The 25,933-nt window shown below is 43.8% G+C and overlaps 1 protein-coding gene across 2 annotated transcripts in view; it reads left to right on the top strand.

Annotated features, from left to right (window-relative positions):
- Positions 1-25,933, top strand: part of LOC139749837 (neuronal acetylcholine receptor subunit alpha-10-like) — a 306,308-nt gene that overhangs the window by 257,991 nt on the left and 22,384 nt on the right. For both annotated transcript variants that reach the window (XM_071664145.1, XM_071664146.1), the window contains exons 5-10: positions 1,039-1,222; positions 9,487-9,703; positions 12,364-12,498; positions 14,740-14,939; positions 19,838-20,009; positions 20,671-20,786. In XM_071664145.1, coding sequence (XP_071520246.1) covers positions 1,039-1,222; positions 9,487-9,703; positions 12,364-12,498; positions 14,740-14,939; positions 19,838-20,009; positions 20,671-20,786 — 1,024 coding nt within the window. The remainder of the gene's footprint in view (positions 1-1,038; positions 1,223-9,486; positions 9,704-12,363; positions 12,499-14,739; positions 14,940-19,837; positions 20,010-20,670; positions 20,787-25,933) is intronic.

A 25,933-nucleotide genomic window follows, 5' to 3' on the forward strand; every position in this document is an offset into this window, starting at 1 on the left:
ATCTTCAGACAGGAATCCCACTTTTTGGTAAGTAATGTACATAAATCAAGAAGAGCAACGGTTCCAGATAAGACACCTGTAGCACGCTGGTGTTGACCCCAACCCATTTCAAGAAGGAGATTCCCTAACATGCAGCCTTTGTTGCCTACCACTGTGACAAATCATTTTTTCAGTCATAGAAAGAGTTCCCCCTCTTGATCCTGTCTGAAGATCCAACGTTTTCTTTTTTTTTACTACGTAACACAGAGTCACGCGTTTCGAGGTAATCCAGAACAACACAATCCACCACACCTTCAACTTGTCTAAAACGAAGCTTATTGTCTCATAGACGTCAAAGGGGTTCGTTATACATGACTTCATTTCCCTTAATGTGTGTTGTCTCTCATATAAGCAGTCTTTGCAAAGCAAGATATCAGTCATTTACTTTCTGGCTCTTTTCCAGTATTTTCCAGAGACCAGTCTTCGGGTCAGCGCAACTTTTAGGGTTTCTTTCTTAGAGATGATTATGGCTTTTATCTCCTGACGTCCACTGGCACTTTGTCTTTCTCCAGCGACATTTTGATATCACTTCAAGTTGCTTGTTAGTTATATCTGCAACACATCTTTTATGTTTTGCTGGACCTCCTCCTCACTCCATCTAAGTGGCGGTGAGAGCTGTTGTGTCATTCAGTTCCTCGCATATCCTTGCGTCATGCCTTGTAACACATGCCTCTGAATCTCTTAGCTTGATGACCTACTCGTTAACAGACAAACTACTCCTGATGAAGTAACAGCTACCCCTCCCCTTTAGTGCTGACTTTCAATGTGTGCACTCCCACCATCAACACCCAGTAAACCACACAGGACATCCTGCCTCCCTACAGTACATTACCGATACCTCGTACTCAGCAATAAGCTATCATTACTAAACACACATCAGTGGCGCCTCTCACCTCCTTAGAGCACCGACGTCTAAAATCCTCGCCAGCCACCATTAGCATCCACTACACCTCAGTGCACCTCATCTCTCTCTCCCCCTCTCTCTCTCTCTCCTCACAGTGCCGACGCCCAGTACTCGGCGGCTACCATCAACACCAACGTCATAGTGACGGCGGCGGGGCAGGTGACGTGGCTCTCCCATGGCATCTACCGCTCCTCGTGCGACATGAACGTCGAGTACTTCCCCTTCGATATCCAGTCCTGCAAAATGATGTGGGCCTCCTGGACCTACGATGGCTATCAGGTGAGGCCGTAGGCATAAGGCGGGTGGGGGTTTGAGGTGACCTGGCCACCTGGGTGGGGTTGGGTATTCAGGTTGTCTTGGTAAGTGACTGATGGATGGGTACAATGGACACGAACTTGGTAAATGAGGTGGTGGCTTAAGGGTGATTTGGTGTTGAGAGAGTTACCAGGTTTACGTAGGTGGCGGTGGGCAGGTCTGGCTGTGTGTAGTCAATCCTACAGTTGGTTTTAGAACAAAGATTTTGTCACCTTTTCACCTGGCACGTCTTTTTCTCTATATCTCTTTTCTCTCAAACATGTTACACAAATCAAGTTCCATCTCTTTTTCTTCATTACGTTTTCTGAATTGTTCCTGCGCATATACGGTACGTCAACATTAGATAGCTTTAAGGTTTGCGTCCCTAGTCCATATTGTCGCCACTGTAGATGAAAAACTCCACCGAGCTGGGATAGGTTGGATGAGATTAGAATGATAGACTACGTATCCTCGTGTAGTTAATGCCAAAGGCTAGTTTGTATTAAAGGCAAGGAACAGAGGTGTCCACATGGCAGGAATGACCTGAGTCAGCGTTTAGAGCGGCTTGTGGGAGGTGCTCATGGCCGCTGTGTAGTCCTTTGTAGCAGATGTTGGCAGTCTCTCCAAACGCCTGTGGCTGACACAGACGCACACCACTGTGTGTGTGTGTGTGTGTGTGTGTGTGTGTGTGTGTGTGTGTGTGGATCTCCCCGTGGTATTTAACAATGACCGACCACCCTAAAGTGATCCCTGGTCGCGCTAGAAGAGGTCTTTCCCGTTGCTTACGTTCCTAAATGTTATATAATAAAAAAGGGACGTTGCAATCGCTTCTCGTTCCTCTTGTGATCACCGTTTTCGAGTAATCTGAAGTTTAGTATGGAGCCGTGAACACCATCTCTAATGCAGGGTTATGACTATCGCCGAATCTCTGACGAGAAAGACTTGTTCAGTCAATATATTCATTATGATGCCGTGATATCTGTCGATGAACAGAAAAGAAAAATTGTAAAATCTTTGATTCTAATCATAAAAAATGCAAAATTGATTAACTTAACTGTTATCAGTAACGGTGTTAACATGATACGTTATCAGGCAGCGATAACTAACATCACCTTTTTATGCCAAAGTATCCACTCACAAACAGAAGTTCTGATAAGGCGACAAAGGGCAAAAGGATGAAAAAAAGAAAAATAGTTTTAGAGTTTCTGACGAGGTGGACCATTTGTCTTCTAAGAAAGAAATGGGTATCGTTGCTGGGCAGAATATAAGGTAAAGACGTCCTAAAGCTTAGCAGTGTACGGAAAGAAGCAGACATGACAGCAGCACACCCTCGAGTTACAAGCGACCATATGGTAATGATATAATGACCTCTCTGAGACGTAATGTAAGGTCTAGGTTATGTTGAGGACACTCAGATACCCATCCTCCAGGAGCAGAGGCCGAAGTAATATCTACAGAAGAGAGAAAAGAGAACCAAGAACGTGACAAAGTGAAAATGGGCCAAGTGGACCGACCCAATTGGAAAAGTTAGTTAGTCGAGATGCTGTAGATTCAACTGTGTTGAGTAAATCCGTAAAAGACTGAAAGTATTGATTTTCAAATGAAAGGAGCTCCGGCATGTGAACAAGCCTCCCACTATATTGAACGGACTTGGTTATTTGCATAATGCGAGGATACGATGGTTGAATAAGCTTACCGTAATACTGAGTACGTCTTTACTGGGAAGCATTGGAACCACAGAGCTTTTTAAAAAAGATAGAAAAGTTATGAAGTGTTTCGGAAGGAGAAATAAGAGAAATTTGTTTTCGATGCATTAAATATAACTAGGTTAAGTTCGTCCTTCAGCGCAATCCTATCGAAAACGAGTTTGCATAAGGAGGAGGCGGAGATGAAGCAAAAGAAGATGGGAAGCTTTGATTTGGAAGGAGTGGAGGAATACCGACTGGAGCCATCAGTGTGTGATTGAACTGGGTTGCTTGAGGATAGACAAGGAGAAGAAGGAAGAAAAGAGGAAAGAGCCCTAGGAAAAGCGGATTTTGATGGGAGGAATAAGAAGAAATTGATCCGTCAACACTCGTAGAACTGGATGAGTTCGAAGGGAAAAAGGATACAGAACAAACTGAGAAAAAGAAGACCGAAAAGAGTGGAGCTTCATGATCAGACTACGATGCCTCACCTGATCAAAAGCTTTAGAGATATCGAACATTCTCAGGGCCTCGCAGCTGGAGACTAGGTAGCCGAAGAATATGATGAGTTAGGAGGGCAATGAGTGAAATGGAGAAAATAGTGCTGGTTATGAGGCAAATCTTGAGTCTAAGGACATCAGAGTTTGGAAATTCAAGGTCTTCGAGGTGTGCAACAAAGGTGATAATGTCGGAGTAATCACAAGATATTATCAAAAAGAATCATTAAAGATAAAATGTGTAATAGCACTATTTCGTCTCTCACAGTCCCTGTGGAGCTTGTGCAGTAAGATTATTTTGCCACCTATTACTGCGTGTTAAACCGAAAGCGAAAAATACCCGTGGATTTTTAGTTTTCTTCTCTTTTTTTATTATTTTGTGGACAAGTGACGTACAAAAGATTTGTACTGGTATTTTCACTGTGAAAGGGACTGACGTTAGTTGTACTGAGTTAATAAGTGTTAAGGGCGAGAGAAATCTTTGGTGATTACACCAGAGGAACGCTTTCTGATCCTAGGCAATGGGGTGGGCTATTTAGTGTGAGACTGACACATGGTAGAGAGATGGTGGTGTCGCTTGCCGAATAGGTGCAATGTGAAGATTGAGGGGAAATCAAGATGGTCTTATGATATACGAAAGAAAGCCATGTACAGCGCACTGGGTATGAGTTTGTCTGAGTAGACTGAAAGGCTAATCCATTCCATGTAGATAGGTACCAATTCAAAGGTAAGAGAACTCGTATGTAAATTTCATGTTAAAGGATGTATGGAAGAAGTCGAGGAAATATCTTTAGAATGATATAAAGATTGAAAAAGAAAGGCAAGTTTTGAATATCATGAAAAACGTATGTAAAGAAAATCTATGTTCTCAAGAATCCAGGTTCTACGGCCGTCAACTTGCGTTCATGTGATGTTTTTACCTCAGTAGAGAGGTTTCTCTGACTCAGTTGCGACTTTTTAAGTAAATCATTACTTTTATACAGTTAAGTACTGGAAAGAAATGCGATATTTGGAGTTTGTGTCAATGGATATATTCGAGATTGTTGAGTATGATTTACAAAAATTCCATATCACTAACAACAAGTAATGAAGCAAGATAAGATGAGCCACAAACATACTCAGAGTTTCGAAAACTTTGATACAGATTTTAACCATTAACATCTTGATTTTTGTTCTTCAGGTGTCAAATTAAGGAAAGAGTTTCGACTAAGATAAAAGAAACAAACAAAAAAAAAACATTCCTGCACATCTTGCCCTCAGCTTCATTTCGAATCCTACTGTGGAAAGGTTTAGATAAAGCTGTGATATCCAGATAGGATGTTACTTTCAGAAAGAAGGAGCATGGGAATCTTTCCTCGAAGGCCCGGTCAGTCGTGTTGCTGACATTACCTCGCTAACGCAGGAAATAGTGAAGCAGTATGAAAGAAGAGAGTATAGATATATATATATATATATATATATATATATATATATATATATATATATATATATATATATATTCTTTCATACATAATCGCCATTTCCCGCGTTAGCGAGATAGCGTCAAGAACAGAGGACTGAGCCATAAGGAAAATCCTCATTTGGCCTCCTTCTCTATTCCATCTCTTGGAAAAGTTAAAACTGGAGAGTGTCTGTCTGTCAGGATATAGTTACGTATTAGTGATGTGTCCGTTGGTCCATATGCATGTGTGTGTATATATAGATGTATGTCTGTATGTATGTATTGGCTTGTCTGTGTCTATACACAAAGCATTGCTCTCTCTCTCTCTCTTATCAAAATGAAAGTTACCAACACTAAACAAACCTAAAATTAAACCAGAGAATAGTATCAGAAGGATGTATGTGTGCGTGCGTGTGTGTGTGTGTGTGTGTGTGTGTGAGTGTGTGTGCTTCAGTGATGCCAGAAGACAAGTTGGGTACGATGTACAATCCACTCATATTCACTCTGGCCAGGGATGACAAGCCGAATATCTACATAACAGGTGTGGTGTACACCGCGACAGTACCTTACCTCAGGTCGCGGAATACATTATATATAAACTAATACACACGAACACCCGAGCAGAGGAGGATCTTGAGGAAATGCATGATGTGTGTATTGAGATGGTCGAGGATTACAAGGGGAGTTGAGGTGTTGGCCTGGCCTGTGTACCGAGATGGCGATGCAGTACACTAGAGGCAGAGGTGTTGTCCCGACCTGTGTACCAAAATGGCCAAATAGTACACTAGAAGCTGAGGTGTTGTCCTGACCTGTGTACCGAGGTGGCCAAGTAATACACTAGAGTCATAGGTGTTGTCCTAACCTGTGTACCGAGATGGCCAGGTAATACACAAGACCTGTGTACCGAGATGGCCCTCAGTACATAGGACACTTGCCCTGACCGAGGTGGCCCCGCAATGCGTTATAAGTTAGTAATGTCCTGGTCGGTCGTCTGCTCTCTCTCTCTCTCTATTTCTCTCTCTCTCTCTCTCTCTCTCTCTCTCTCTCTATATATATATATATATATATATATATATATATATATATATATATATATATATATATATATCTTAATCTATCCTTCTCACTTGAACAAGACAGGAATATCAAAGGAGTTTCAGAGCTTTGTGTGGAAGCGCTTCGCCATCTGCCTCAGCTATATATTATTATCACCAGGGGTTCTTGACTGAGCTGGGAGGAAGCTGGACGCAGATGGTGAGCGAGACGTGGAGGAGTACTGGAAGAGGCCTGGAGGGTGGTTGAGGGGTCGAGGGGGGGTTGTGGGATAGGTGCTGGTGAAAGGGTCGGGGGGCGTGAGCAGGGCACTGGGAGGATTGTGAGACGAGCTGTTGGAGGGACTGGTAGATGGATGCTAGCGAGGGAGGCTTGGAAGGGGCGGGATGGGTGCTGGGTGACTGGGTTGGAGTCGTGGGAAGAACCGGGATGGAAGATGAGAAGGGACCAGAGGGTAAGTGGGAGGCGCTGGGAATAGCGGTGTGCGGCGCCATCAGTAAAGAGGATTTTTTTATATCGTAAATTCTACAGTTACGCTCGGGCGGCGGGAGGCGACCCGACCTCGTGGTAAAGTAAATCTAAACGATTTGACCCTGTTTTCCCTCATGACTCGCCCCTGTGTTTTTCCTGCACAGCGGTAATGTTTTTACATGATGTCATCATGGCTAAATCCAGACACCATGAATCCACCTCCTCGGTGCGCGGATCCATACTAACAGCTCCTACAATCTACGTCTCTCCACCTGTCACTTGTGGTCTTCCCCTCCACTCGCTCCCACACGCCTCACTCAGGCTTTATCCTCATTCGTTGCTCTCTACAGCCCCCCGCCACTGCAACCATCAACAATTCAGTTCATATGATTGATCTTCCATCAATTTGGATCATTTCTCACTGGATTCATTTTTCTGTTTCCACATTATGGTAAGTTATGCATGGGAACATGTGCTGTGGGGCAGCGTATAGCAGTGCTCATTCTCTATAGATAACTCTTCGCAGGAGTGAGTGGAGTGGTACAGCTTAGTGGTGGTCTCATATCCCCTACACAGAATGCTGCTCCTACCAAGAATGTTATTGTGAGTAGGAATAATCATCTGGGAAATAGTAACATACAGTGATGCGTTCGGTAGGCTCGATCAGGCGTGCGGTGAATTTCAAGTCAGTCATTAGAAACAATTCCATATGGAAGATTACTTGAATTTAGTGATACCCAGTGACCTGCATGAATACTTTCTACTAAAAAAATCTACTCGTGTCTTGAAGTTAAGTCGTTCATTGTCCGAGGTTCACATCTGGAAGAACAACAACAAAAAAAAGCATTATTTCCAAGAAATCTTAGTCCTTCTGTAGTATCTCTAGCAACACGTATACTCTGGTTGATAGAATTACAACTTGTACCAGTTAGTTACTGATACTGAGAACACCTTGTGAGAAAAATGCACGTGTCTGATGCCTCGATGGCCCAGCGTCGTGTCATCGGCCTCCTGAGGTTGGGGTTCTTCTTTTACTGAAGATATCGATAAACCTTGATTGTTTCTGCTTCTCACTCATCACCCCAAAGGAACTTCAGTATTAACAAGAATCAGTTTCGTTACCAAATTCCAAAATGAAGAGGGTTTGAGTACCTCACGTTTGGTCCAATTTCGTTCTTCCTCTCCCTGACCACTGACCGGCCCTTGCAATTGTTTGAGGAAGGACACAACTCAGCCTTATCCTATTTGGTTGTCACCTGGAGAAAGATTCACTTTCAGGAAGACTGACAATTTTAGAAACACTATCGGTAACGTATGATTCTTCCTTTCTACACTCGCAGTAATTTGACGACCTAATTACGAGTCTTCATAATCCTTCTGTTCCAGTGTTTAGACTCGTCCAGCCCCTTCAGTGATCTCGTGCAGAATCCAGAGATACACTTTTGTATCTGTTCATCCTCTTCCTTTTTCTTATCTCTCATTTTTTCAGTTGTATTCATAACCTTTCTGCTCCTCATACGGTCACACTCCTTTTCATTCTACGCTTCCTCAGCGCCAGATGTTTTGCCTCGCCCTCACACATAACATTCAGTTGGTCTACCAAATCCTCTCTATCCTAATGGTCATGTCACTTATGTAGACCCGACAACGTTGTGCAAATAGAGCCTCCTCCTCCTCCCTCTCCAACACTCTGCTGCTTTATCTACGTCCCTGAACTCAGGAGCGTTACTTACTCCCACTCCTTCAACACCTCCGTCCAGGTTTTAATCCCTCCCTTTTAGCTTTTATTGGGTTACTCGCATTTTCTCTTCTCACTATATCTGGTCGTCTTTGCTAAGCTATCAGCATCTGCTTTAAGGAATTGATACCAAGAGTTTGCCTATTCAACATTCTTCACAAATTCACCTCGACCCTCATTCTTTTCATCATAATCTATTGTTTTTCCACACATTTCTACAGAACATACACCGTTCTTTCCTGTAGTTCCTCATTCTCCTCTTGAGAAAATGTTCATTCACTTCCCTGTACCTCCCCCTCAATCACTTCTTCCTGTTATTGGTTCACTTCGTATCACTTCTGTCTTGTTATTCACTCTGTTCTCTACCATCTAAAGTCGAGGTTGGTGTCAGTTTGTGTGACTGCTTGGTAACTCCTTTTGACGATAGCGCTCACCACATCAACCACAGGGCTCCCTCCACCTGTGATACACAATTTCACCAGACTCTCGATGTTTTCATTTATCCCAGCAACACCGCATTTTAACAGAGGAGCAGTTTTATGAATCTCGTTTTCACTTTAGCATTTCAGCTTTCCACACCACATTCTCCTCTCCCAAACTCAGAAATCTGAATTTATTTGTTGCATAGTTTTTTTTTTTCCCTCTCCCTGTTTACTGGTGTATATCGTGTTGCCTGCCACGCTATCCTCAACATTCGCGGTCGTACACAGAAATCTGTGGCTAATCATTCATTTTCAACACATTCCCTCCACATTTCATGTCATACAAGTGGCTAGCGATTCCTTCTGTGAAATATCTGTTTTCATTTTCTCATAGTGATATAATCCTGTTAATAGCGTTTCTGTTATGTTATAACTTTTCCACGTAGCCTCACTCAAATCAGGTAAATGCCTTTAAGCTTTCATACTCCTTGATATGTAATATGATTTTATGCCAGAGGGGCTTCAGTCAAGAAAACATCTGAGCTTATTTTCATATGTTTACCTCTTTATATGCCATCCTCTTAATTGTGACTACTTTTTTTAGTCACCGTACTGTTGAAATGATATCTTTCAATGACTACACCTCCATCTAATCATCGTTCATCTTAATGTTTCCGTCAGTTTTATATACCACAGATCAGCGCGTAGTGTGTGTCAGCAGACATGAGAAGAGCAACGCTAAACTCGACAGAGGCTTGATGATTGTGGCCAATGTCTCATGCACGTGCACTCAGCTGCTCCACCTACCTATCTATCTCTCCAGCTCCCGGCAGTTGGATCTAACTTTATAACTTGTCCTTCAGGTAGACCTAACTAACTACTGGACTGCTTGTCTCCTCAAAGCTAGACCTGGCTAACTTATACCACGCCTGTCTCCCACAGCTCGACCTGGTGAAACAGATGGACGAGGGGGACATGTCCAACTACCAGTCCAACGGGGAGTTCGACCTGGTGGAGTTCACGGCGGCCAAGAACATCACCTTCTACTCCTGCTGCCCGGAGCCCTACCCCGACATCACCTTTACCATCAAGCTCCGCCGCCGACCCATGTTCTACGTCTTTAATCTTATCCTGCCGTGCGTCCTTATCAACGGTATCGGTGAGTCCTGCTGCATTCTACATAGCTACGTCCTGCTCTATGTCCTTCCTCGTATCCTTATCTTGCTCTGCGTCCTTATCACCTCTGTCGCAAGTCTCTACTGCCTCCTCCCCTGCCCTACAACTTGCCATAGTCATCGCTTTGCCTTGCATCCTCTTCCTACCCTGTGTCATCTTCCCTCTACATCCTGTCCTATACACCGTCCTCTCCTGTCTCTTAAGATACACATGGGTCTTTATCCTGCCATGTATCCTCATTGGTTGTGTTGATGTGACCAGCTGTGTCCCGTCAATATCTGTCCAGCTTCGTGTCCTGACTCCATCTCCCGCCGCCTCCTGTGTTGATCTGTGTTCTTACCTTCCCCTGTGCTCTCCCTAGTAGCACTGGTCAGGCCTGGTGCATCCTGCCTATGTCTTGTACTGCATCATCATGAAGACGACCGGGGAGTCCTAGTATGTCCCATACGTATCCTGTCCTCCTCTACGTCTTGTCTTGTTTAACTTTTCGTCGTCGACAGTGTTCAGTCCTACGGTGATGTGCTCCACTGTGACCTTCCCTTCATCATAATTCTGCCGTGGATTGTCACCAATGGCATTAGGAAATCTTATAAAATCCTTCCTGTGTGATGTCCTCCTCATTGTCTTCTGCCCTGCCAACGTTACCATAAAGTCTCTCCTGATGAAACTCGAGTCTTGCATCTTATTTCTCTTTTGAGTTCTGTCCTACATGCATCCTGTCTTGTCTCGTGTCCTCCTCCCCCACTGTGGCATCATGGACAGTATTGGTAAGTCATGCTTGAGTTCTGTCTGCGTCCTCCCCTGCTTACCTTCACCATCATGTATCTCTCTCTCTCTCTCTCTCTCTCTCTCTCTCTCTCTCTCTCTCTCTCTCTCTCTCTCTCTCTCTCTCTCTCCCCAGCAACTACACCATCCCTTACATCCTGATCAGAGCCATGGTAGGTCCTGCAGTTCAATTACCAGAGTCTGCTTGCTTCTCTTGCATGTTCCGCCCTGCATCCCGCCCTGTTGTTTGTTCTACTCTGTATCATCATCAGCAACGTCGACTAGTCTTGTTTCCTCTTTCTTTCGTCCTTTATCACACATTACCCTTCGTCTGTTTTCATCATCCTGCCGTGCACCTTTATCCTGTCTTGGTTCCTGGTGTGAGGCATCGGTGAGGAATACAGTGTCCTTTCCAGTTCTAAGGTCTTGTCCAATATGTCCATCCAGTTTTCCATTTGCCAATTCTTCGTCTTTATGTATCAGTGATGTTAACCTAAGACTACTCAGAGGGAAAATAGAACGCGCTGGTTTTCAACCCTCGTTATCTGTCTCAGTAATGTTAATAACCCAGGATGGCTCAGAAGGAAAGTATAGAACGCGCTGGTTCTCCACACTCAGTATCTATCAGCAATGTTGTTAGCCTAAGAGTGATAACGAATCCCTGTCTACACAATGCGCAGTCCTTCCTGACAGCTTGTAGATATTTCAGTACTGTACGAGGCTTGTGATGGATGACTTTGGCGTATCGTAATGGTTAGCCATGAATCACTGTGTTTTATACCTCGGCAAAATGGACGGATTATTGCATCCTACAAAGACTATATATTTCCTTGCATCGAGCGTGAAAAAAAAAAAAAAAACAACTGGCCATTACGAAGCGAGTGCGACAAAGTGCTGAACTATTGGTAAAATAGCGACAGACCATTAAACCTTGTAACTCGACCCACTGACGGGAAACTGAACAAACCAACAGCAACTTCTGATACAAGAAAATGCAGACCTGAATCTTGAGGTGACGCAGGGGCCAGTGATTGACTGTTGAGCCTTGCAACTAAATCCAGCGGTGAATTTTATGACAAGGGCTGATGATAGACCACTGAGGCCTATTTCAAAGGCTAGTGACGGTCGACTGAGCTTGACACAAGGAATACGTGGTATAGTAAAGGATTACTTACAAGAGCTAGAAAGGCTAGTGGTGGAGCACTCAGTCTTTCAAAAGGGAGATAAAGGATCGTCAAGGAGGATTGACTCCTTCACAAGGGAGATAAAAGCTAGTGACGGAACGCTGAGTCCGTCACAAAGGAGATCAAGGCTAGTGATGGAGCACTGAGCCGCCACAATAACTATAAAAAGCAAGAAACTCAACACTAGACTCCACTATAAAGCAAGAGACGTACCACAACTCAGATGTATAGTGTTATCATCCCACGTCGTTCTTATATTACGTAATGTCTTACCCATAAGAAAGGAGGCCAGCGAGTGAGGGATGCCAAGTCCTCTGACCTTCATACGTGTACTAGTGACCCCTGCAGCAAGGGACAGTGAGCAACAACTAAGTCCAGCAGCAGCAAGGGCTTCAAGACACACTGGACGCGTGACTCTGTACACCTACCACGTTCCTGACTCTATTATTATTTCCATCAAATTTTCTCTCTTCGCTTACAAATGCAAGATTGATGATATCACTATGGGTTTTTTTTTTTCCCCCGTCTCTCTAAGAGATCTCCTGAAGTCTCGTCTCATGCCTGCCTTTACCTCCACTCTCCCTTGTCCCTCTCACAACTCCAGTCTCGTTATTCTCTCTCTCTCTCTCTCTCTCTCTCTCTCTCTCTCTCTCTCTCTCTCTCTCTCTCTCACAGTGCATCCTCTCTTCCGCAGCTCTCCTCGTCTTCTACGTCCCGAGTGAGTCAGGGGAGAAGGTGACGCTGGGCATCTCGGCGCTGTTGTCCATGACCGTCTTCCTCATGACCATCAGGGAGTCTCTCCCGCCCACGGAGAAAACACCCCTTATAAGTAAGTCCTGATACAACTTGACTTATGGTCCTCCTTATAAGTAAGTCCTGATACAAGTTGACTTATGGTCCTTATTAGTAAGTCCTGATACAAGTTGACTTATGGTCCTCCTTATAAGTAAGTCCTGATACAACTTGACTTATGGTCCTCCTTATAAGTAAGTCCTGATACAACTTGACTTATGGTCCTCCTTATAAGTAAGTCCTGATACAACTTGACTTATGGTCCTCCTTATTAGTAAGTCCTGATAGAAGTTGACTTATGGTCCTCCTTATAAGTAAGTCCTGATACAACTTGACTTATGGTCCTCCTTATAAGTAAGTCCTGATACAACTTGACTTATGGTCCTCCTTATAAGTAAGTCCTGATACAACTTGACTTATGGTCCTCCTTATTAGTAAGTCCTGATACAACTTGACTTATGGTCCTCCTTATAAGTAAGTCCTGATACAACTTGACTTATGGTCCTCCTTATTAGTAAGTCCTGATACAACTTGACTTATGGTCCTCCTCATAAGTAAGTCCTGATACAACTTGACTTATGGTCCTCCTTATTAGTAAGTCCTGATAGAAGTTGACTTATGGTCCTCCTTATAAGTAAGTCCTGATACAACTTGACTTATGGTCCTCCTTATTAGTAAGTCCTGATACAACTTGACTTATGGTCCTCCTTATAAGTAAGTCCTGATACAACTTGACTTATGGTCCTCCTTATTAGTAAGTCCTGATACAACTTGACTTATGGTCCTCCTTATAAGTAAGTCCTGATACAACTTGACTTATGGTCCTCCTTATTAGTAAGTCCTGATACAACTTGACTTATGGTCCTCCTTATAAGTAAGTCCTGATACAACTTGACTTATGGTCCTCCTTATTAGTAAGTCCTGATACAACTTGACTTATGGTCCTCCTTATAAGTAAGTCCTGATACAACTTGACTTATGGTCCTCCTTATTAGTAAGTCCTGATAGAAGTTGACTTATGGTCCTCCTTATTAGTAAGTCCTGATACAACTTGACTTATGGTCCTCCTTATAAGTAAGTCCTGATACAACTTGACTTATGGTCCTCCTTATTAGTAAGTCCTGATACAACTTGACTTATGGTCCTCCTTATAAGTAAGTCCTGATACAAGTTGACTTATGGTCCTCCTTATTAGTAACTTCTAATACAGTTTGACCTATAGTTCCTCTTGTAAGTAACTTTAAGCTGACTCATACCTCCCCTTATAAGTAAGTCTGATGCAAGTTGACTTATGCTCCCCTTGTAAGTTAGTTCTTATGCAAGTTGACCCATGATGCCTCTCATAGGTAAGTTCTAATACAAGTTAACTCATGACACACCTTATACGTCCTGAGGAACTGATGAAGATAAAGGTTTAGGGAAGATAAGTGTGAGGACGTACGTAAGATAATGAAAATGATGGTATGTTAAGATGTAGTGTGTGGTGAAGCTATCATGTTTGCCCTAAGCCTCAACATGATCGAAATTAGCATCAAGGGTCGGCCGAAGAAGCTAAGTATTTCTATCAGTGTTGATTGTCTGTCTGTGTGTGTGTCTGTAGATAAAGTTCAAGATAGGTTCTTTTTTTTTTTCTTTGTCTTGCCCTTTGAAATGAGTTTAGTGGACATGAGAGTGTAGTGAACACAACGTGATCCAAGTTAGGTTCAAGGCCGAGTTTAGTGAAGGTAAGGAACTAGGATGGTAGGTCGGCCTTGTAGCTTAGTATTCCTGCAATTTCTTCATCCACTTTTACTTACCCTTGACTTTCCATGATTTTCGTCACCCCTCACCATTCGGGCTTTAGTTGATAACGTAGAATAAACGCTGATCCTACAATATTTGCTGCGAACCAAAAATCAAATCGTATAATTGGTAGGATTTTATTGGTGCCAGTTTCGTGTCGTTCCTTTGAGAATTAGAATGGCGTCAAGAAACTGGATCATTACCACGAAAGGTATGATTGTAATTCGTTGTCACGTTACTAGTATTCATTAAGTCTGGCAGAAGACTAAGAGAGACATCATCCAGTAGTGTCACATTCGGGGAATCAATCATACAAAATTCCATCATCTTATGTACGACTCTGTGTCTGCCCTAACGTATTTCTATGCATGCCAGAACATAGACCACGCCAAAACCATTGATTTTATAACAATATGAATTACTTATGATTTCCACCTAACATAACCTGTCTGGTGTATGACACTGTCTCTATCTCTTTCTCTCTCTCTCTCTCCAGGCCTGTATTACGGGGTTACCATCTGCCTTGTGAGCCTGGCCTCAGGCATGTCTGTGCTGACCCTGAACATCCACCACCGTGGTGTGCGAGGCACGGAGGTGCCACGCGCCATCAAGCGGCTCGTGCTGGGCGGACTCTCCAGGTTCCTCTTCCTGCACTTCCAGCCGCCGGCCGCTGAGGACAAAAAAGTGCACCTCAACGTGAGTATGTACGACAACAGTGTCTTCCCTTATTACCGTATTTCATTATTACCGTATTTTGTCTTTTACGTATTTTCTTAGTCAGATTCGCCCACATAATGCGGGGAATATCAAGGCAAAGACCAAGTATGGAAGATTAAATCTTGACATACACGTTCATAGGATTTTCTAAGACTGTTTTGGAAATGTAAAGTATCTTATTTTCTCCATGAAATGGATTAATCTTTTATTTTGAAAGCTGTTAAAAATTCAGTGGGGACAGGGGACAAAGAATTCTTCCCTCGATTTCCTTGTGTGTCGCAGGCGACCAAAAGGTGCAGGGGAGGGAGTTAGGGGATAAAAACCCTCGTATTCTAGTGTCTGAACGCCTGAATATAAGGAGGAGGCAAGTGGAGAGTGATCCACCCCCTCAAAGGCTCAGGTTCGGGTGTCTAAATGCATAGATGAGAAGGAGGTAGTGATTGGGAGTATGTCGGGGGAGAGGAATCTGGATGTTCTGGCTCTGAGTGACGCTAAGCTCAAGGAGAAGAGGAAAGATTGGTTTGGAAGTGTCCTAGGGTTACAGTCTGGGGGGTTAGTGTGAGGGCGAAAGCACAAGAGTGGGTAGCAAAACTGCTGAAGGAGTTGTAGGAATGTGTTAAAGAATGTAAGGGAGTGGGCTGATGTGGGCGAGAATAAAAGTGGATTATGAGAGGTGAGCGATTGTCATTGATCATGCATCTGGTAGCGAGAGGAATGAGGAAGGGAGACGAGTGTTTACGAAGGGCTGAGAAAGCGTATCAGCAATTTTGATACACGGGATCGAGTATTAGCGACGAGTGATTTCAAATGCACGAGTAGGTAATGGGGCGGTTAAGGATATAACTGGAGGCATGCATACGTGGTATTAATGAAAACATTGAGTAACTTGTGGAGTGCTGTGCTGAAAAAAGACTGTTGACTTGGAACGACCTTGTTCGAAAAAGGGACATAGAATAAATCAACGTAGGTGGATGAGGTTAGGGATCATTGGGAAATATTTGATTGTAGGTACTAATTGCAAAGACTGCATATGTGAGAATCTAGAACGTAAATGTGCTGGGAGATGAAGCTGATGGTATGTCTGATCACTTCTTTGTTGAGGCGAGTGTGAAGGTTTGTAGAGGCTTTGAGACAAGAGGAAATGATATGAATGGAAAGAGGTTCGTGAAAGCGAGTAAGCTTGGAGAAAGAGACTAGTACGCGGAAGCATTCGTAGAGATCGAGTGAAGAATGGCAAAAGGTGATAATAATCGAAACTAGTGGAGTACTCGAGGAATGAGAAGTATTTAGACAAGCATTACTTACATGTGTCTTCTTAGTTCTTCCCAGACTTTGTTTTTAACATAAATTGGGAGAGATATTTATTTTTGGAAAGCTCTTTCATTCTACTTCAATTTCATTTATTAATAGCATAATATATGATGATGGTTTATGATTGTAGCGATCGGAAACAAAATAAATCTTTCTACTTGATAGAATTATGAAAATGCTCCTATAACTGTAAATAGAATAATTATTTGATGTAGGAAAGCATCTATTTTGCATTGCAAATGACTTATAACCACTTTTTATTCGAGAAACGTAACTAAAAGTGAAAATTACAAATGTTTGTGTTATCTTTGAAAGCAAAGAGCACACAGACCAACATCGCATCTAGGACAGTAAAAATCATGTACACACCTCTCCCATCCCTGGCTACAGATTTCTTTCTGCTGGATCAATTAGCACCTGAACAGTATTCCCAGTGTATACTGATTGGGATTGGGCTTGGAAATACTTGATTTCCTTGCTTTTATGCTTCAACATCCGCCTTATATCGTGGCTTCCCTGTGGATGCGTGGACGCTTGTAAGGGAACAAAGTGTTCAGTAAGAGCATCAGTAACGGAGACCATAAGGGAATACTTGCTACGTTTTGGTGTGTCACTTGTTGCTACTGCTGCAGAGAATGAAGGCAAACGCTTTGGCTCTGATACACCTGTGAACTGAGAAGGTGGAGGAGGAGGAGGAGGAGGAGGTGCTGCAGTTGCCTACCATTGCCTGCCACATGTCGTCCACAACCAGTGCAATCATCGTCCCTGCTCTCGTTACCTCCGTTGTTATCGCTAGCACTAATCTGTTGAACTGCTGTCATCGTCTATCTCCAGCGAGAAACCTTCGCTCCCAGACGCCTCATCACTCGTGATATATATATACTGTCCCCTTGCGTCTAAGTCGTCTGAGCTGGGTTCAAACTGGGTTGAAATGCTAATGTGAAGTGCATGTTTGTATGTAAATAAGACGCTGCCTTACATACCTACGTATTGTATTCGTGACAGTAAGCATTCTGAAGGTTTATCCTTTCATCAAACATGTAGATAACAAAATTACACTGTCTGGCAAACGGAATGACGCCATAACATGCGACGACCCTCACGCCCCTACTTCCATTTGCTGATTGAGCAGTTTTCTAAAACAACATAGCCACGCCCACCGAAGCGCACTTTCCCTGTTGGTGGATGATTCAAACGCTCGGCCAGTCATAGGACTTCCTTACTGATGGCGTCATGTTTCCATGGTAATCACTCATACGTCGCAATGCCTTAGCATTCTCTGCAGGCTCTGTAGGTTCCACTGGTAAAAGCCATTTTAGGAACTTACCGGCAAAAGGGGTGAGTTGTTAGTGAGAGAAAACAGAGGTGTTTGGGTGATACCTGCAAGGAGGGAGTGCGAGTGATTGGTTATGTCAAATGGAATGTGCAGGGGCTGAAAAAAGAGGGCAAATAAAAAACGAGGTGAGACTTTTGGTAAACTTCATTCCGACTTCGAAAATGTCTGGGAAGAATGTGAATAGCGTGAACAGAACAAGAGAATAAATGAGAGCCTCATTGAAGGGGCGGATGGGGAAAAGAAGAGATGGACAAAGTATTTTTGCAGGTCCATTAAATGTTTTAGATGACATTAGTGTCGACAGTAAAGAGACTGAACATGACCTGTTGATAGGAACTGTCAATGTCAACCTGCACACGTTTAGAAAATGAGGAATCTTGAAAATAGAATCTGTAGAGGGCTCCATGAGCAGTCTCTTTGAGAGCAATAGAAACAAAATTGAGAAACACAGATTGTATCATGTTTCTAAAGTAGCTCTCAAGCCATTTCAGCGACATGTCATCCAGGTCTATCTTAGAGGAATGTTATCATTTATCTTTTTCAGACATCTCTAGGATACAACCGTATGGCAAGAACGAATATTCGGTCCTCTAGTGCTATATGGATATAGTCAATAAAGCTCTACAATTTGGTGTAGGCGGAGTGGGGTTTTTTTTTTTTTTTCCTCTTAGATCCAGACTGACGTCGGACGAGAAAGAGGTTAGGCTGACTTCAAGTTGCTACGTGAGGTGGCAGCGCAATGGTGTCTCAATCTATGAGAGGAGGTATGGACGCAGGTCGATAGTTTTATCATGTAACAGGGAACTTATGCCAATATGTTCAAGAATTTCATTTTCATCTTCTCAGGTTATGTAACCTATTTCATGGAATCACGTCACAAATGGATGATGGAGCGTTCTGCTACGCCTACATCTGTTTATCATCCAGGTTTCTACACAGTCTATTTAATTGCTTTGTACTTCCTTTAAGTATTACGCTACTGAATTGGGCATATGTATTTTTGCCATATATCATTCGTGGATTCTGAATCTGATTTCTTCCTCTCTCTTCCTTTCCTCTTCCACTAACCACAATCGTAATCATTCTCATCCTATAAGAGTCACCATCTGCCCTAGCACTATCGTTCTTTTGTAGCGTATACTGTATCATGTAGGATCCCGCGTGTGAATGCTGGGGAAGATGAGGCAACGCCACTTGGCTGTGTACGAGGAGTTGGGTGAGCGATGGAACTCGATGGGGCAAGAGGGGAGTTAGGGTGAGGAGGGAGGAGGAGGAGGAGAAGCCGCTGACGGCACTGGCAGCCGTAAATAAAGATATTATCGGGGTGTGTCGATCCGGTGAGGAGGTGTGTGTGTCTCATCTGCCGGAGAAAGGTATGAGGAGAGGCGAGGAGGATGGCTGCTGCCTGCAGTCCAGAGATATCCAGATGACAAACTTTAATCTAAAGGTGTCCTCCTCCAGTAATCTGAAAACCTCATACTACTTGAGAGGAGGGATTAATGGTGAGGAAAGGGGGAAAATACGTATATGTAAAGATGAGGTGTTGATAAGATATATGATAGTCAATGGCAGAAGTTGATAGACTTAGAATGGCAAGCAGAAAATACTACAGGACGACTGAAAATTGTATGAATATTTAAGAGGATAAAACTAAGAGGAATGATAAAGATAAAAAAAAAAGTAAAATGAAAAATGTGGTTGAAGATGATGGAAGGAAGGGATAACACTGTTGTAGTCAGTTTTGATTCCTGCATTTCATGAAAGGAGAATGAAATGAATAATGCAAAACTGAAGGGCAGATAACACAGAGGCCATGGACGATTAAGGATCAGACAGGATGAAGCTAGGATTTGTGATGTATACATTAACCTTGCAAAGAATCGACCCATTTCATTGGATATATATATATATATTACAGCATTTTCAACTATATGCATTATAAGTTGTGTTATCCGTAACGATAAATCTTTGCTTGCCTGAACATCCATCTCATATCTAATGGAAATACGGCAGCTTACACATAGACATTTTGGCCTGCAGGATCCATGGCTTGCGCTACATGTCAGGCCGATCCCTAGATCTGACTACATACCCTTTCTGGGCCCAGAGTTAGCCATGAGGTTGGTCTACAAGCCTGACCACCTCAGCAGAACCCGAGACCAGCATTAGACATATGTAAGTCAGGACTAACCAGGTCTTGACGATCCTCACTCCTTACCCCTTCACACAGGACCTGAGACCAGAGATGGGTGTGAGGCTGGACTCCATAAGCGCCGAGAAGTTCCACATGACGGAGGTGGACAGTGTGGACCTGTACAACGCCTCTCCGAGGTTCAACCCCAGGAGGCACACGACAGCCAACTACGACACCACGCCCACGCCAGCCCCCACACAGATCTCAGGTAACTTCACGTTAGAGTCGTGTACCCTTCGTGAGATGCATTGAATTCCCTTCGGAAATGATCTCATACTTCCCCTACAGTGTAGTGTTATTTGTAGCACCAAAGACATATGTGATTTCTGACGAATTTGCTTTACCTTCCCTAGTGAATTATTAGTCTACTATACACTTACACCTTAATAGATCACTTCGTATATCCTCAAGTAGACTTCATGCCTATCCATAATCATCCATTTTCTATAGATCCTTCACGATGGGTAACCTTTCTATCTTCAGATGGAAAAGTTTTAATCATCCCAGAGTGAACTAAGTAATTTCCATAACTGATTTTCCGACATAGACACCAGTGTATCTACATGTCCCCATACAATATATCTGCTTTATATAAGTAGATGATTTCACATACGTTCCCAGAACGGGTAACGTTGTATACCTCTGGTTACTGAAAGCTTAATAAATCAGCATAGTAACCTCAAGGATTACCATAGACTTCCATTAACATTTGACCCAATTATCCTGAGTCAACGATCACATTAAGCCAGCTGACAGTAGTAGGCAAATGGTCGTCATGGATGCCTAAGTCTTCCGGATATTTCCAGTGATGCCAATTCCTCGCGAGTCCGTCAGTTCACTGAGGCCATTGTTTTTTCCCTCGTCTGCAGACTTCGAGCACCAGTTCATGCGGGTGCTGAACAAGGTCTACCAGACCATAGAGAAGAACGAGATGAGGTTGGCGGAGCAAGACAGGAAGGAGGCCACGCGCGTGGAGTGGCAGCAGGTAGGTGGAGGGAGAGCAGATATTGGTGGTGTGAGGAGAGTAAAGAGAGGGAAATACTACCTAGAGTTATAGGTAGAATGACGGCAGGTTCGAGCAGCTGTAGTGCTTGAAGGTACGAGCAGCTGTAGTGGTAGCAGGTGCGAGCAGCTGTAGAACAAACAGGCCCAAACAGCTGCAGTGCCAGCAGCTGTGGTTCCAGAAGGTACAAGTAGTTAAAATGGCAGCAAATACGAACAGCTGTATTTCTAGCCGGTACAAGCAGCTGTAGTGGTAGCAGGTACGCACAGCTGTAGTACCAGTAGTTATAGCAGCAGCAGGAATGTGAAGTAACATTTGATAGGAAGTAGCTGAAGTGACAGCTGGAATAGCAAAAAGTAGTACTACTGGCAGCAGGGAAGTAGGATGGCAGCTGTTAGATAGGTCAGCAGCAAGCGGTCAGTAGAAAGAGGTCGGTGTATTATAGGAAATAAGTGAACTAGTAGTACCTGGTAGTTTGGGTAGCAACAGGTAATTAGAGCTACGACAGTCAAATGTAGAACTAGGAGCGAGTGAAAGCAGATATATGGTCTAGCAGAAGGTAAGAGGGTTTAGCAGCAGGTATTTGGACCAGTTAAGCAGAGTGGTAGCAGGTAAAACGAAAGGTGAAGGGAAGTAACGGGAGATAGAATGGCAATATGAAGTGGTATCAAGCATTTCCAGGGAGAGCAGCTTGGTTGAAGGTTGGTATAGATGCAAGAAATGAGTAGACTCGTCAGACTTAGAAGCAGAGGGTAGGATTAGATGGTGTAGCAAATGAGGCGAGATGTGGTGGCAGGAGGGAGTGAGGCACGTGGAGTGAAAACAGATGGATGGAGAACTAGAGGATAAGTGAAAAGGTGAGGTTGAGTGAGAGAAGGGAGATGAAAGGTCAGGCACAGATGCAATAAACAGATGGAGTTATAGCGAGGTGGTGAAGATGAGGTAAAGTATTGTAGCAGGGGAGTGGCGTTCCAGCAAGTAACTGGTTTGGTAACTGGTATATAGAGTGGTATAACATGCCGATGAACGTCAGGAGTAGGTGAAGCAGGTGAGTTGAGTGGCAGAAGGGAGTTAGAATGGTAAGGTGGAGTAGCAGTTGGTATGTGGTTTACCTAAATGTAAATGAATCGTCAGAAACCAGAATGGATTGTTGAAGAAAGAATGGTCTTGGAAACAGAATAGATGGGTAATAGGCTGGTCAAACACTCGTGTGAAGTGACGATAGGTGTCTTAGATTTTGAAGCAAGCAGGACAAGTGGTAGCTGGTAACTGGGACGACAGAAGACAGGTGGATCTTCAGCAGGCGGTAGGCACGTGGATCTGGGGGCAGGTAGGTGGAGTTGTAGGAGGTGGATGAAGTGCCAACAGGTAGGTACAGTGGTTTTAGTATAATGAATAAGTTGGAAGAAAGTGAGGGTGGGGAAACAGAGTGGCAGTTAGTGGAACACTAAGGTGTGGAAGCAAAATTAAGTAGAATCAGCAGATGGAGTGATAGTGGATAGGTGGAGTCGAAGCAGGTGGGTGGAATAAACCAGGTAGAGTGCGATAGTCAATATCTATTTAAAAGTCAATTGATACTGCAGCAGGTAAATGGAGGTGTCATCTGGTATTGCAGCAAGGTAGGCACACTGGCAGCATGCAGGTAGAGCGGTCAGGTAATGCCTCTAACATTAATTAAATGGGAAAGCAGAATGTGTGTACCTGACCTAGTGTAGTGGCAACAGGCAAGTCGAGCAGCAGTAACGGGCAGGTGAACTAAGGGGTAGAATGACGCCTGCAGAGAGGAAGGGGTAGCAAGTAGGTTGAGTGGTAGTAGGGAAATGGAACGTTTATAGATTGGTCGAGGTGTGGTAGGTGGTTGGAGTGATAGACGTTATGTTGAAAGGAAGGAAGCAAAAGTCGAGCAACGACAGGAGTTGATGGACTTACGGGAAGTAAGTAGACTGCTCGTGTTGGCAAGGAGGTGAGTGGATGTGGCCAGTCGCACTAGTAGTGGCGTAGGTGGAACGAATGCGAGAGTCGTGGAGAGGACTCGAGTAAACAAGGTAGTCAAACAGACTCGGTATATGGAGAGAGAGAGAGAAAGAGAGAGGGAGAGAGAGAGAGAGAGAGAGAGAGTTAGAGTAGTAAGCAGACGGAGTAGCAAGAGGTCATAAAGACGCGAGTAAACCAGAAGAATTCAGATAACTTTATATTTTCTTGTCATCATTCTCGATGATGAAATTCAATCATGACAGGTGTGCCACAACGTCCCTCCCACCAACTAGACTTCCTCCTCATTACCTCCCGACGAGTATTTCATGCGTCCGGTGTACCCAGCAGCGCGAGCGAACGTAGGCGTTACGCCCGCCCCGGGGAAGGCGGGATCCATTGTCGCTGATCGATTGACGTTGCTCTTGGTAGTCTGTCTGTGAGAGAACCACTGGCTGCCTGCAGCTGGTAGACTGATGGTGGTGGTGAGGTTTACCTCAAGTGGCGGCAAACGGTCGGCTAGGTCGCCAGAGAGGTAATAACACTGGCCCGTCCCTGTTGAGGATCTTCTCTGTATGCCAATCGATATTTTCGTCTTCAAGAAGAATCCAAGGCCTTATTTTGGCTGCCGATGCCACTCCCGGACGATAGCTAGTTATGCTGATGATGCAGTACTGGTGGTGGGTAGTGTCGGTGGTGTGTATGACAGTGATGAGAAAAGATAGCAATCTTAAATTTGAAGCAGGTGACAGAGGAGAGAAATGCCAGCGAAGCGGTACTATACAGGTAATAAACCTTTCCCTGTGTCATAGTATTCGATTCTGTACCTTACTGGGAACACTGCTTCGAGCCCTGCTACTGGCTAGAAAGCTCGTTGCTCCCTACCCCTCCCATCCGTTGATTGGTTAGCCTATTTGTTGAGTATTTTCTTTTGTTTTTTTCAATGGGGAAATTTAGAAATCTATAGTGTGAAAATTCCTCGGGACGTTATTATGAACGATGATGATACTCTCATGAAAAATATAGGTGACCAGAGGAAACGAGGAAACGTACATAACACAGAGATGAGAAATGACAGGAAGTTATCCCGCAGAATGGTAGTATACACTCATAACACACTGCACACACCCACACTCTCACTTAATAACACAGCCTCCACACACGTCTTAATACAGTCTTCCTCGATATTGTCAAAACATTCTTTTTTTCTTTTTCATTGGAAATGCTTCCTGAGAATCAGTACATACTTTCAAAAATGAATCTCTCTCTCTCTCTCTCTCTCTCTCTCTCTCTCTCTCTCTCTCTCTCTCTCTCTCTCTCTCTCTCTCTCTCACTACGCGCTGGCCACCTCAGGACAATATCTCGTCGTTGGTACTTTGTCAGTACTCTTTCCCTACCTGTATACACATGCCCTTAATGGGGGAGAAAAATTTGAAAACCTTTGTTGAATCACGAAGAGTCGCGAAGACTCCCTGTTGTCTTTGTCCTTTTTCTCTCTCATTCTCCCACTGTTTTGACGCGGGTGGAACTGGTGTGATTCTAACTGGGGGGAAACTCTACAGAGAGGATCGTTGAGGGAGTGATATAGAACTGAAAGCTTAACGTTGAAGTGTCTTCTACCCTGACACTTGTGATCAGTCCTCCTGAGCAGCACTCGCTACACCTGTTTTCTAAATGATGATGGTGGTGGTGTCTGGCTGATGGAGAACAGGTAGAGGGAAAATGTTTCAGAGGTACAACATAAAAACTTTTTCCTCACCTTTTCGGGGTTTTTTTATCTGGTTTCCTCACTCCCTCTTTTCCCCCATTCGCTGGCGAACGCCTCCCCTCCAAGACTGTACAGTGAGGGGGTCAGGTGAAACTTTGCAGGTTTGAGAGAGAACGGGAGTAGCCGCAAGTGATGGACCCAGGTCACATTTACGGCTTGTCTCCCCTTGAACTTTCCTCCCCCGAGCCCGGATATTTTTCTCTCCTGTCGCCCAAATGCTCCGAAACCCTAAAACATCATGTCAGGCGAGAAGATTTTTTTTCCCTCTTTTCTCTTCACCTCGGCCAAGTTTCTACCTGTGAACGTATTCTTGTCCTTCCCCCCTCGCTTTCCTAGGTGTCATTCTTCTCATCACCACTGCTGCTGTATTGTGAAATATCTTAAAACTTAGTTTAAAACAGGACAATATATATATATATATATATATATATATATATATATATATATATATATATATATATATATATATATATATATACTGCTTAATTACTTCCTACCCTAATTGCCTTGTGTCTTGTGGGGCAATTGAGTAAGTGTCTTCGTTGTGGTAGTAGCGTCCTGGGCATGAACGGTCCAGGTATGGTATATGTTGAAACGGTGTTCGTGGTGTTGCAGGTAGGGATTGATGGCCAGATCACAGACGGGAAAGTGTGACTCGTGTTCGTCCAGGGAATGTGGCCTTTTATGGGCGTATTCCTGGTGGGGTGGAGTTGAAGGCTGGGTTGGGAGGGCAGGTTGTTTAGTGCTTTTCGGGTTATTTCATTGTGTAGAGGGATCTGTGAGTAGACGTTGCTGAAATGTGTGAGGCATCGGTAAGCTTTATATATCCACATGGGGGATGGTGATCAGGTATTCAGGAAGGGTCTAGCGATGTTGTACAGAACTGAGTGCTGAGACTGTTAAAGTGGAGCTATACTGGGATGGTCTTCGTTTCATTCTGTAGGTTTGTGGTTCCTAGAAAGCCTGTGATTGTTCTGAGTGCTCTGTATACTGTGTCGTGTGCAACTCTATTACTAACTTTTGAGAGGGTGGAAGACTCTAGGCAGGTGAGGCGTAGTTTAGAATGGAGCGTGTGAATTGCGTGTAGAGACTGCTGAAGAAGATGACAAAGCCATCCGACTGTGGCTTCAACAGGGGAGCGGCATCACACTTGGCTCCTCTGACTGCCACTTTAGTGATATGGTGATGGTTATGGGTATCGCCAACGGCCCTTAGCTTAATGCGTTCGTCTCCTTTTCTTAAAGTAGAGAAAAACACCGAGAATAGTGGCCTGACCCATTACGGAATCTTCCCAGCGAGGTAAGTATCGACAGATATTACTATCACAAGAAATGAATATCTAGAGTCGAGGCCAAGGGTAGGTTAAACTAGTCCACTGTTGTGCTGAGCC

Source organism: Panulirus ornatus, chromosome 8 (genome assembly GCF_036320965.1).
Source record: "Panulirus ornatus isolate Po-2019 chromosome 8, ASM3632096v1, whole genome shotgun sequence".
In the NCBI taxonomy this organism is placed as follows: domain Eukaryota; kingdom Metazoa; phylum Arthropoda; class Malacostraca; order Decapoda; family Palinuridae; genus Panulirus; species Panulirus ornatus.